The sequence below is a fragment of the Stomoxys calcitrans genome, chromosome 1 (assembly GCF_963082655.1).
Source record: "Stomoxys calcitrans chromosome 1, idStoCalc2.1, whole genome shotgun sequence".
Lineage (NCBI taxonomy): Eukaryota > Metazoa > Arthropoda > Insecta > Diptera > Muscidae > Stomoxys > Stomoxys calcitrans.
The window spans coordinates 137,871,984-137,885,185 of NC_081552.1; the positions used below are offsets into that span (position 1 = coordinate 137,871,984).

General features: G+C 39.4%; 1 protein-coding gene across 3 annotated transcripts in view; it reads right to left on the reverse strand.

The window, feature by feature from the left end:
• LOC106091540 (disco-interacting protein 2) overlaps positions 1-13,202 on the reverse strand; it is a 386,680-nt gene that overhangs the window by 222,823 nt on the left and 150,655 nt on the right. For all 3 annotated transcript variants that reach the window (XM_059361286.1, XM_059361287.1, XM_059361285.1), the window contains exon 6: positions 5,424-5,517. In XM_059361286.1, the coding sequence (XP_059217269.1) occupies positions 5,424-5,517 (94 nt within the window). The remainder of the gene's footprint in view (positions 1-5,423; positions 5,518-13,202) is intronic.

Consider the following 13,202-nt stretch of genomic DNA (forward strand, 5'->3'; position numbering starts at 1 on the left):
CATTTGGACGGCATGGTACGACCATGGTACGCCATATGAGAACGGATAGAGATAACTCTTTGAAATTTCGAGCTGTGGTGCTATCGATATTATCCGGTCGTCTCTTGGAAGTACAGGATGTTGTGTTTATTGACATTTATCTTAAATTTGTGAATGTCATAATGGGTGGGAAAAACATTAGCCGGAAGTCGATTCCGCATACGAACGGCCCGGGCAAAATAAGAATTCTCTCAGTAATGCGTTGTCCGGTCCGCTGGCCAATCAACTACTTTCTGACAAATATTCTTACATCAGGAATAAGAAGACGAATATCAGATGAACATTCAGCATGCAAGTACCAATAAAGCAGCGCCAAACAACCCATATTACGACTATGTACCAGGAAGGCAATAGCGTTAGATAACCTACTGTCTCCAATCAACGCCATCGCTTTTGACTGTACACGGTTAAATAGCTCCAGGGATGTTTATGAAGCTCTAGCCCATACATATTAGTTGTACTCCATTTTTGGTCTTATGAAAGAGGCATAGATGTTAAGAAGATCAGAAGGAGCGATTCACGAAGGCATTGTAGTTACATTTTTAATTTAATGCATAATTTTATCACAATCAGTTTGGTGACAAAATTTACAATAACTTTGCTCAAATATGCGTCAACATACGATAATTCAGCTAAAAGTGATACAGTTTGGTTGAAGCCGCTTCTGTAGGGAAGAAGAGCCTCATTCTAGGAAGTGATGCTAATGCACATCACCAGATATGAGGAAGTTTGGATGTCAAAGAAAGGGGTGAGCTGCTTATAGAATAAATTATAAGTTGCAACCTGGCGGTTTGTAATAAAGGGGATAAACCGGCCTTTATTACCAGGAACAGGCTAATAGATATTACCTTTGTAAGTGGAAGAATATGCTAGTGGGAAGTAATGGATATTAGATATTATATTAGTTTTAGCCTTGGAGAAAATACTGCAGAAGTGGTCCCTCGGCTAAACAGAAGAAAGGCGGATTGGGATAAATTTCGGCACAAATTCTGCACTTCTATCCTTTCTAGACTAGAAAAGGAAGTGGAAACTACGGAGGATATAGACATAGTGGTCAAGCGGATCACAAACGCCCTGAATGAGTCGCTTGTGTCAGCATGACCTAGTGCCAAGCCAAGGGGCAAACAGCGACCACCATGGTCGACCCCAGAGCTGGTTGGTCTAAGGAAGGACTGCAGAAAACTCTTCAAAAGAGCAAAAGCCACAAGAGTACCAAACGATTGGGACATCTATAAGGCTGAGTTAAGAAAATATAAGGGCCAGCTGAGAAAGGCTCTGAACAAATCCTGGTTAGAATTCTGCAGCTCCTTGGAGGATACTTCTGACTGAGGCCTCTAGGCTAAGGAAGATTCCGTCCGCGAGACGTTTTACGGTGGGGTATATTCAGAAGTCAGAGAATGTATGGACAATGTCTAGTGAGGAAAAACTGGAACTACTCGTTGATACACACTTCCCGGGAAATTCTCCAACGACAACGTGTCGTCCGATGAGGTTGTCACTGGTATGCATTCGTCGGAGGTTTTTAGGGAAATTGTGTCTGAGCCGGAAATTCTTTGGGCGATAAGAAGTTTCGACTCCTTTAAGTCGCCAGGCCCTGTTGATGTACCACCGGTTGAATTCCAATCTGTGTCTGATAGACTGGTTCCCTGGCTTAGGGAGATATACTCTGCTTGTATCAGAATATCATATATACCAGTGGGATGGAGGGACACGAAGGTCATTTTCATTCCGAAAGCAGGAAAACCCTACCACACTAAAGCGAAAGATTTTCGCCATATTGGTCTGTCATCCTTTATGCTGCAGACTCTTAAGAGCTTGATAGAAACATATCTTAGGATATGTTGAAAGTAGTCTAGGTATAAATCTGTGCAAGACAGAAGTAGTTTTTTTCAGAAGGATATACAAGTTGCCTACAGTGGAACCTGTCTGCTTGTGTGGAGAAAATGTTACATTTACAGAATACCTGGGTGTTTTGCTGGACAGTAAATTGAACTTCAAATCAAACATTTTGGAAAGGGCAAGAAAGGCCACTCTTGCCCTATACACCTGCAAGAGAGCCATTGGCAAAAATTGAGGGTTTAGACCGCGTGTCATGCATTGGGTATATTCTTCAGTTATCAGACCTATAATGCTATACGGTGTTGTGGTCTGGTGGACGGCGCTTCAAAAGTCCACCTACTGTTCAATATTTAACCGAATCCAAAGGATAGCTTGTTTGTGCATCACAGCCGCACTGAGGACGACAACATCTGGTCATATCGAAAATGTTACCCGACCACTGCAGTGTGTATCAAGCAGAGATCCTTGCAATTAAGGAAGTGGTGGAATGGCTAAGATATATTGTCAGTACGACGATTGGCATAAATATCTTCTCAGACAGCCATTAAATCCCTGGACAACGTATTTCTGAACACAAAAACCGTTCTCGACTGTCGCAGATCTCTCAACGAGATGGCTGAACAGTTCAAAATTCACCTGTTCTGGGTGTCGGGCCACAGAGATAGCCCAGGGAACTGTAAAGCGGACGAGCTTGCGAGACTAGGAGCTACCTTACACACTCCAGGTACACTGGAATCTGTGGGTATGCCTCTCGCGACATGTAAGCTAGTTTTTCAGGACCAGGCTCAAAACTATGTGGCCTCATCTAGACTTGAAGAGGTCTACTGCTTTGCTGTCATTGGCTAGAACAGATGTCTCAGCCATTGTGTCCGTCGTGACAGGGCACTGTCTAATCGGAAAACACGCTGAGAAGAGACTAAAGGTTGCCAGAAACGACTTTTGCAGAAGCTGTGAGGACATCGAAGAAGTGGAGACTATAGAACACCTTCTGTGTGTGTGTGTGGCACGGGCAGTCAGTAGGAGTTCCACTTAAGGTTCTCATATCTTTGAGAACCTGTCTGATTTATTGGATGTGACCATTCGCAAGTTATAAGGCTTTTTAAAGCGATCTGGATGGTTCAACGGTAGGAACTAGAAGGCATCTTTCATCTTCTGTTCCTGTGGTATCACAATGGACGAAAACGTCTAAGTGAGTCTGATGGCAGGCTGTCACTCCTTTCGGTGACATCTAAATTTCCAGATGGCTCATCTTCCCTGCAGAAGCGGTTTCAACCAGCCACTTAAGGTTTGAAGGCGGTATTTCTGAAACGTGTGCCATATATAGGGACGCCAGCCAGTAATGAGATTATTTATTTCAAGGCTGGCTACTACTGATTCTTCAGTGCTTAGCGACGGAAGAAAAAAGAGCATTTAGACTACTCTTTGCAAGAATACAAGCTTAGTGTCGCCCATTGGCGGTACCCTGGAGAATTTCCCGAAATTCTTAGTCCACAAACCATTCCTTCACACACCCATGGTTCCTGGATAAGAACCACGGTAAATTTCCCTGCCATCAGGAGGACCTTTAGTGCCCCCGAAGCGGCCTTACAATGGTGGAGATATATCTGTAGAAACCGGACCATAGTCAGGATTCAGAACTTCCACCACTGTTGTGTTAGCCTCGTCGTCTGATTTCTCCAGAAGTTACCTTACAAGATTCGTTAGATCGGGCCATGATGAGCTTCCGTACCCATCTAGCGGCAGGTGAGAAAGCTGTTGAACCATCCTTCCTCAGGACGCTAGACACTTACGGTGTGGACGATTCCTCCTAAGATGCTTCACTAGCTGCTGCAATCGAAGTACTTTTTGAGTTCCGTGCTTCCGCGCCGGCGCAAACCTTGAACCCAGTCTAACCAGATGACGCACCCACACAGGGCTTGTTGAGTCCCGTTTTGATGCCATCCCCTGCTGTCTCAATCGTGGCAGCGGGATTTGCAGTCTCCTGCAAACTGCCAGACTTAAGCGATGTGGTCGATAGTTCCTTAGGCAAGTGTTCAGCAACAACTGCTGAGTTGTTTCCTGATTCCCCAATCCCACCACTTCTATAGACTGTCAGTTTCAACTTGTTGAATCCGTAGGATACAGCTTCTTCAGACTTGTTGAAATCTGCAACACAGCCGGGGCAAGGTACGAATACTGCATGCCCCCGGTCACCATCAGCCTGATTCAATCGAACAATCTTCCAGTCGGTGGTTGAAAGATAGGGATTACAATCCCTTAGTCTTTCAAGTATCGATTCAGGATCTAAGGGAATCCTTGTTATCCGAGCCTGCGCCATTGGTCGAGAAGGAATATCTTCCTTCTTGACTAAATCTAGTGCTGCACCTGGCCAGATCACACCAATCTTTTTTAGCGCAAACGACCGCTGCCTTTTAGCTGACTACGGTGCAGATTCCGAATCCAGACGTGTAGTCCTTGGGGTAGCCTGTGCAACGAATTCCCGAGCCCAATTTAGGGAGTATCTTATTGAGAGTCTTGGGATCATTCGCACCAAGTATCTCAGTAAACCTGAGAGCGACGCGTCTTCTATTATTCCAACCTCTTAAAGAGCATGTTGGTTTGCCGGGAAAGTCCGATGGCCTAGGCAAATTATAGGCATGCAAAGAAAGAATAGGTGCTGACCAGTCGTCTGTCGGCCAGTGGAGCCTGGAGCCGCCACTGACACAACCACCGCAGCTGTTGGGTCTTTGGAGTCTATTCTAAGCCTACTCCCGGGTTCTAGATCTGCCGCTCCACTAAAAATAGACGCCTAATGGATGCCACTATCGTAGCTATCATTGAATGACTTAAATTGTTCTTCCAAAAATAATGACCTATTTACGAGTTAGAGGAAAATCTTGCGGGGCGCAATAACAAAACGTCCGCTCCTTCAATGGTGCAAACAAGATCACGTGTAAAGTAAAAAATTATGTAATTTGTTTAACTTAGATTGGGGTTTCGGGTTGTTCTTAAGATTCTTAAGGCTCAGTTAACTCAAATATTTATTTGGGTATCCCTTTTGTGCTCTTCAACTTGGGGTATAGCTTGCATCTACATACACGAGATTAAATCGGCCGGTTTTCTTTTATAATGTCGTACAATTCAATTCTTTTTTATATACATTTCTCTGGCTTATTTCATCCAAATCGGTTCAGATTAAGATATTACTCCCATTTAACATATATTCATTGCTCGATTGTCGCTTGTAAGGTCGTAGTCACTACATTTCCCTTCGTAACACCTTACATTAGTTCTTAGTAATAATTGTTTACAAAGCTTCTTACTTAGGGACCAGTTCCGTTAAATTTAAAGTGAAATTTTGATGTAAACGACATATCGCGGTCATCCAACAATGTAAACAAATCTTTAATGGCGTACACCAACATAACATAACATCATAACTGTTAATGGGGAGGTAGTGCTATCGAGTATTCCCGATCGATATAAAAAATTTAGCTTACATAATTTTGGCGAGGGCTCGATATGTACCTTAAACTATAGAGGTGGGTATACAAAGGGGTACTTACAAGATTGTGGGATCTCCATATTATCCAAATAATCGAAATTGTCCCTTTTAAAGGATGATAAAGGGGAATTGGCGCACGATGTATCTGCCACAGGCTGCAAATAAATAAATACATATTTATAAAATTAATGAGAACCACAAGCAACCAATTATTTTAAAACAATTTCAGGAAATTTAAGGACCAATAACGCCTCAAGATAACAGTCCTTTCTTATTACTGAATACCTATTTAGTAAGACAACGCAAGTGGTCCAAAAGTAAAATAATTGGAGCCATGTCCACAACCTCTGATCCTTTGAACTGGACGTTCCTATACATTGTAGACACACTGTAACTCAAAGATTATTAAGTTTGACTTTGACGATGAAACCCTAGGTTCAAATTCCGTTGAAAATAACGGAATAATTTTCTACGATGGTTATTTAAGATATGATCTAGTACACGGAATAGGGTGGGGTAGTACGCACATTGATAAGCGGGGCCAAGCCCTAGCAGAATTCTTCAATACTAACGAGAATACTAGAACAGGTCGATGGCGTTAATGACCCGGAAAGATGAAAAAGTTTCTCTTAAAACCCAATGTCCACACATAAACGTCAGTTAAGGACATGGAAGTGAGAGCGGAGAAAGCAGAGGACATCTTGCGGCTTAATGCAAACGTATTTTCCACAGGTCGTATCCGATAGGATACCTGAAGCGACGCTTGAGGTCGACTGTGAGGCACTGTTGCCAGCGGCACTGTCTTGGATTGACGGAACCCTAGTATTGCCATCCGAAATATCATTCTACACAGATGGATCAAAACTAGAGCACAAAGGGGGCATGGGAGTCTACATTGAGAACCCAGGGACTGAGATCCATTTTAGACTGCCTGGTTATAATACTGTCCTCCAGGCGGAGATCCGGGCGATCATGCACGTGGTGGTATGGTATTAATGCGAGGACGTCGAATGTGAGCATCTTTACGGACAGTAAACAGGTCACCAGGACTGCAACAGCCAGGACGGTAGGACTGCCGTCAATAAACTTGGTTAGTCCAAAGACTTTTGGGGTGATGCAATACGAGTACGGGCGTGGGCAACGAACGCGCATGTAACACTGTTAGGTTAGGTTGAAAAGAGGGTGCGGATATAAATGCGCCCCATGCCACAATGGACATGTACCTAAGCCAGAAATCGGCGTTTTGTGCGCTCTAAATGCTAAAAAGTTATCTCGAAAAAGAACATCTAAGTCAGGAATTCGGTGCTTCTTACAAAATCTCTATTTTTCCCATACCACACCCTTATGTTGCTTCATGTCTGGTAATGTTTTTATATTAGTCACACATAAAAATATGAATGTTCTACTACAAAACATCGACATAAATAGAAAAAGAATATTTTCATGTCATCCGCATACATTAGAACTTTAGAATGGCGAACTATATTAGGCGGGTCATTTATGAACCCCGTTGACAGCACGGGTCCCAGATGGCTACCTTTGGGAACACCAGAGTTTACATTGATTTTGTCAGAAATCGCGTTATCAAGAATAACCATTTGTGGCCTCTCAACTAAGTACGATTCTATCCATTTCGACGTACTTAATTAAACCCAAACAAGTCAACTTATGTAATAACAATTCATGATTTATCTTATCGAATGAAGTCGGAATAAACACAGTCTGACTGGTATCTTTTTCTCTCTCTATGAGATTCGTGACTGCCGAGTGGTGTTTTCGAAACCCATGCTGGTACGAGGGTTGCCTTTTATATATCGGGATTAGAGAACACAAAAACAAATATCAATCATCGAAAATCGCGGTATGCTTTTTCAAAATATTCCCAATTAAGATCAATACACTTTTGCATGAATTTGAACCAATTGTCGAAGCATTTTTGCCACTCTGATTGAGGTGTCTCCAAAACATTGAAAAACGTTAACCTCTCATTTTATTTTTTGCGTACGGGAATAAAAAGAAGTCATTTGGTGCCAAGTCAGGACTATACGGCGGATGACTCATCAAATCGATGTTTTGAGTGCTCAAAATGCAGTTTTTTCGTATGATTGGAGCATTTCTTTCGACCAATCGACACGAGCCATTTTTGAGCGATCGACAAATTGTGTGGGATCCAACGCAAACAAATTGTTTTGATGGTCAAATGTTCATGCTATATTAAATATATGCACTAATGCCTAAGGTTGTCCCAATCTCACGATAGGTCACATGACGATCTTGCAATATCAGTTGGCACACAGCATCAATGGTTTTTGGAATAACAACTGATATTGGATGACCTTAACGAAATTCGTTTGGGAGTGAACTACGAACTCGGTTGAATTCAGCATACCAACGATAAACAATGGGTCTTGATGGAACTTCATCGCCAAAAATTGAATTAAGTTCATCGATGCACTGTTGTTGAGTTAATCCACGTCAAACGTTATAAAAAATAACCCCACGAAAATGTTCCAATTTAATTCCATTTTTTGGGCGAAATGAAGCATAGCGCTCGTATGTCAAAACGTTCTGAGTACGTATAACCTAAAAAAGTCAAGCTTTACTATAGAACTGTCAGTTGGCAGATTGCAACACAAGGGTTGTTCAATCCCGATCTTAAAGAAAGGCAACCCCCGTATTTCGATAATAGCGGATATTTGGAATGACAATGAACCTGTAATTGTTTTCTCAAATATTGGGTTGCCCAAAAAGTAATTGCGGATTTTTTATATAGTCGGCGTTGACAAATTTTTTCACAGCTTGTGACTCTGTAATTGCATTCTTTCTTCTGTCAGTTATCAGCTGTTACTTTTAGCTTGCTTTAGAAAAAAAGTGTAAAAAAAGTATATTTGATTAAAGTTCATTCTAAGTTTTATTAAAAATGCATTTACTTTCTTTAAAAAAATCCGCAATTACTTTTTGGGCAACCCAATAGTTTGGGTGTAGCATTAAGCATTGCGATGCCTTTATAGTTTGAAACACTCATTGAAGATAAAAGCCTACATAACAAGACAAAAATCCTATAGTCACAGTTTAGGCTTATAGATGTAATGAAATATCCCTCTTAACAAAAAAAAATAATAATGTCTTTTTGAAGAGATGTTGGCTGTTAGAATTTAACTTTCTCTTACTGCGCTATAAGTAAAGGTTGAATAACAAGATCCAACATTTCATTCAGAGGGCATGCTTCTACCATTGCACTGCTCACTAATTAGTGAGTGGGTAGAAGCATGTAATTTTTTTGGTGACATAGCAGTCTGACGAGGCCCCTGGCAAAGGCCGAAATCGCGATCATTGCAGCCCGATACATTTAACACACCACAAATGTTGATACTCTATATAGTGTTTTTGTTGTTTTGTTTTGAAATAGAAGCAAGAAATAAAAACACATTGGTCTAAGCTGGTTAAACCAACAACAAAATAATAAATTACATAAAAAAATCATTATAACGAAAATGATAAAGTGTAAAAAAGAAAATTTATAGTTGGATGCATGTGGGTATATTGACAATGATGTGTTGGCAAAAATGGCTGTAAGATGATTAAAATATAAAACAAAATGAAATAAAATTTATATTGTTGAAAAATAACAGTTTGATAAAATAAAATTAGATTAAACTTAAAAAAAGTAAACAGTGAAATGACTGACAAGAATTTTCCTAAAGGTGTACACGTTGCTGATGCTTTGCGGATCATGGGGAAGTGCATTCCAAAGACGTATAGTGTTAACAAAAAATGGCCGTTCAAAAACTAGGCCGGGTCTAAGGCGGGGTCTAAAGGGAACTATTCCTCTACCTCTGTTAGATCGAGTAAGTTTTAATTTGTCGTGGAGATAATTTGGTTTCTGCTTTACAATAATTTTTTGAATAAATAATAACGATCTAATTTTAAGCAGTGTGTATTTTGAGGGGAGTGAAAGAATGAGTGACCCACAAAGAACACAATTTTGCATACGTCTGTCCGGCAATCACATTCACGTGTTTCGACCGACGCAGTGAACTATCAAATATCAAACCCAAGTTCTTCGCATTCGAAACAATGTCAACCTTTTGGCCATTTATAAATACATTATGATTTCCTAAGGAAAACCTCTTACCCATGGCCCACCTATAAACGGTGGCAAGATCAGAATTAAGTCTAGCTACACACTCATCAATATTACCCACAGAACCGCTAAGATATATCTGTACGTCATCAGCATACATGAGAACTTGACTATGAGCCAATTGTCTGGGAAGGTCGTTTGCGTATAGAGAAAAAAATCGATCCCTGTGGCACTCCATTGGGCAATAATAATGGCTTCGATTTTCTTTTTCCAATGGTATGACTTAATTAATTTCACGGCCGTACTGCTGAAAGTAAAGAAACTCTGGAGCTTGGTACATAAGTTCTGGATATGGATTCTGAAACTTCAACCAAAGCACTGATATAACTGTGATCTGCTCGAAACCCAGTCTGCCTATCGGACAACAAACATTCCCGGTTGAGATATTCAGACATTTGTTGATGCACAATTTTTCAGAATGGAATTAAAAAGGTAATAATAGTAAGGAAGAAGGTGGAGAAGAATTATGCGAATAAATTTCGGCTCTATATTATCTAGGCCCACAGCATTAGAGTTAATCAATGAAAAACTTTTCAAAACTTCCTCATTGCTGACACATCTAAACTCGAAATTTTTACCCCCATCCATGTTATAATTACGCGTCGCGTTGCTCATAAGGAGATGTCTGTCTTCATGGTGGGAACATCGACGAAAGACTCATTAGGATCGTCTATATCCCCATGGTTGTGTAAAATAGATGTGGATTTCCTATTCTATTCCAGATTTGAATAGAGGAACAATGTAAGATTCCTCTCATTTCTTTGGAAAATACCCGGTGCTAAAAGTCATACAAAGAGGAAGTGCTAGATTTTCTGCATTGTGCCTCAGTATGCACGCTAGAATCCCATCATATACAGGAATTGTCATACTTTCAACACATTTCATGTTTTCCAATACAGTTGGAACATCAAACCCATGAACATTTACATTGGAGAATTCTGAGACCTGGTAGGGGTATTGGAAAGTGTAATAATGCCTTTTGGTGGAATAAGTGGTCTTAAAAAATGATGCAAAAATATTTGCATCATCATCTGTAACAGCTTGTCCGATTTTCAATACTTTTGAAAACCTATTATATGGACGTTTTTTGTTTACAAACCCCTAGAAAGATTACGGATTCGACATTATTTCACATTTCATCTTTGTAATATAAATACCATACTGTTTTTCATTCAAGATTTACATGCCGTTGAGAGCAGTAGAATTTAATAAAAGTTTTCCTTTTTAGAAAATTTGCAAATTTGCCCTATTTTTGGAAAGAATGTGTAAAAACAAAAAATATGAAAAAATAACAAATAGAGATATTTTAATAAATTTCTTTCGATTCTTTTGAATTTTCTTAATTCTTTTCTTTTGCAGATAAACGAGTCCTAAAAAACAACGAACGAGGGAACCCAAAATATCCATTTCGGGCAAAGATGGTTTCCAAATCGTCATTTTTAAGTAAATTAATTGTGGAGGCTACAAATATTGTTTGATTCCAAGAATATTTATAGGTTCGAAGAATATTTATAGGTTCGAAGAATATTTATAGGTTCGGCCGGGCCGTGCCTTGGGTAACCACTACCATGGATTCCACTAAAAATTTACCTTTATTAATTCAGTTTGTATTTGAATAATTATTCTGCATGGATCAAATTGAATGTTTATTTCGACTTTTATGGTCTCAAGAAGCCATATCGGGGTAATGATATTTAAGGAGGCCTTCCGATCAGAACATATTTGGCACTGATGCTGAAAGTCGTTGTGCAAAATTTCAGCCAAATCAGGTGAAAAATTAGGCTCAAGAAGTCAAATTCATTTGGGGGTATATCTCAGTATATAGGTAGATTGGATCATTCTTGGCACAGATATTGGAAATCGGGACAGAAGTCTTTGTGCCGAATTTCAGCCAAATCAGGTGGAAATTGGGGCTTCTAGGTGCTCAAGAAGTTAAATCCGGGGGTCGGTTAATATAGAGGCTACATCAGTATACAGACCTATTCGGATCATATTTGGCACAGATGTTGGAAGTCGGAACAGAAGCCTTTGTGCCAAATTTCAGCCAAATCGAAAATTGAAAATTGAAGCCTCTAAGGGATCAAGAAGTCAAAACTGGGGATCGGTTTATATGAGAGCTATTACCAAATCTGAACCGATATGGCCCATTTGCAATCCCCAACGACCAACATCGATACGAATTATCGGTGAAATACATTTCAAGCGGATATCTTTATACGTTCGAACGCTGTAGTGTAAGCCGATGGGTATACTTATCAATGGGTCTAGCTCTTCTCCTCCTTAGCGTGGCAAACAATTGCAAAAAGTAATTATAACCTGTACCACAGTGTTGCTGTAGGGTATATGATGGGTGAGGAAGCAAACTAAACAGACAAATTTATTAAATCTCATTCATTTATCCATAATGTGAGTGAAGGTAAATTCCGAATTTAACTAGTGGAGTCACAAACCACTAACTTTACAGCCGTCTGTTACTGGCAATAGCAGGTCACTGTTAAAAATTTTTACACATATTAAAAATTAAACATGTGAGTGAAGATTAATTCCGAATTTAACTAGTGGAGTCACAAACCACTAACTTTACAGCCGTCTGTTACTGGCAATAGCAGGCCACTGTTAAAAATTTTTACACATATTAAAAATTACTAAATCTGAAAAAAATCATTTATTCATACAAAATTAATTTTCAAGCGCAACAAAAAGCCTTAACAAAATTTTTTTCCCTCTATATCAATAATATGCTCTTCCAAGATAAAGAATATTTCCAAAAAAAAAAATGGAAAAGTTGATACGTTGAAACCGGTCTCAAACGACAGCTTATGAAGTCTAGTTTCTAATCCAAAAGGGCCTATGTTCCAAATAATCGTCTAACTATCGAATTTTTCAAAAAAACTTAAAAAAATTCGCTACAAGACTTCAAAAATCTATTTTGCGTCAACCACTGTGCAAAAACGGAAAAAGTTGATACTTTGAAACCGGTCTCAAACGACAGCTTATGAAGTCTAGTTTCTAATCCAAAAGGGCCTATATTCCAAATAATCGTCTAACTATCGAATTTTTCAAAAAAACTTAAAAAATTCGCTACAAGACTTGAAAAATCTATTTTGCGTCAACCACTGTGCAAAAATGGAAAAAGTTGATACTTCGAAACTGTTCTCAAACGACAGCTTATTAAGCCTAGTTTCTAATCCAAAAGGGCCTATATTCCAAATAATCGTCTAACAATCGAATTTTTGAGAAAAACTTGAAAAAATTCCATACAAGACTCCAAAAATCTATTTTGCGTCAACCACTGCCAGCCGATATAGACGACCAAAAGGAAATATGTACAGCCCAAATAGCCAACAGGATCAACAACTAAAAGAGGACAATTAGAAATACACCGAAAGAAAAGTATATACTCGCAATCTACATAAAGACAAAACATTTTCTTAAACTACACAAAGATATAATAATAGTACAAGCGGACAAGGGAAACAAGACTGTAGCATTATACAAAGAGGAATATAATAAAAAAAAATGGAAACACAAAAATAAGAAACGATCCAACCATAAAACACCAACGAACCAATAACAAGTTTGCCGCTGAGCTATACAAAAATAACCACATTGACAGTTTGCTGAAGAAAAAAAAAACATCATTGTTCCGCTGTACATGTACCACGTAACTACGGTTAACCCTAAATTCACAAAATT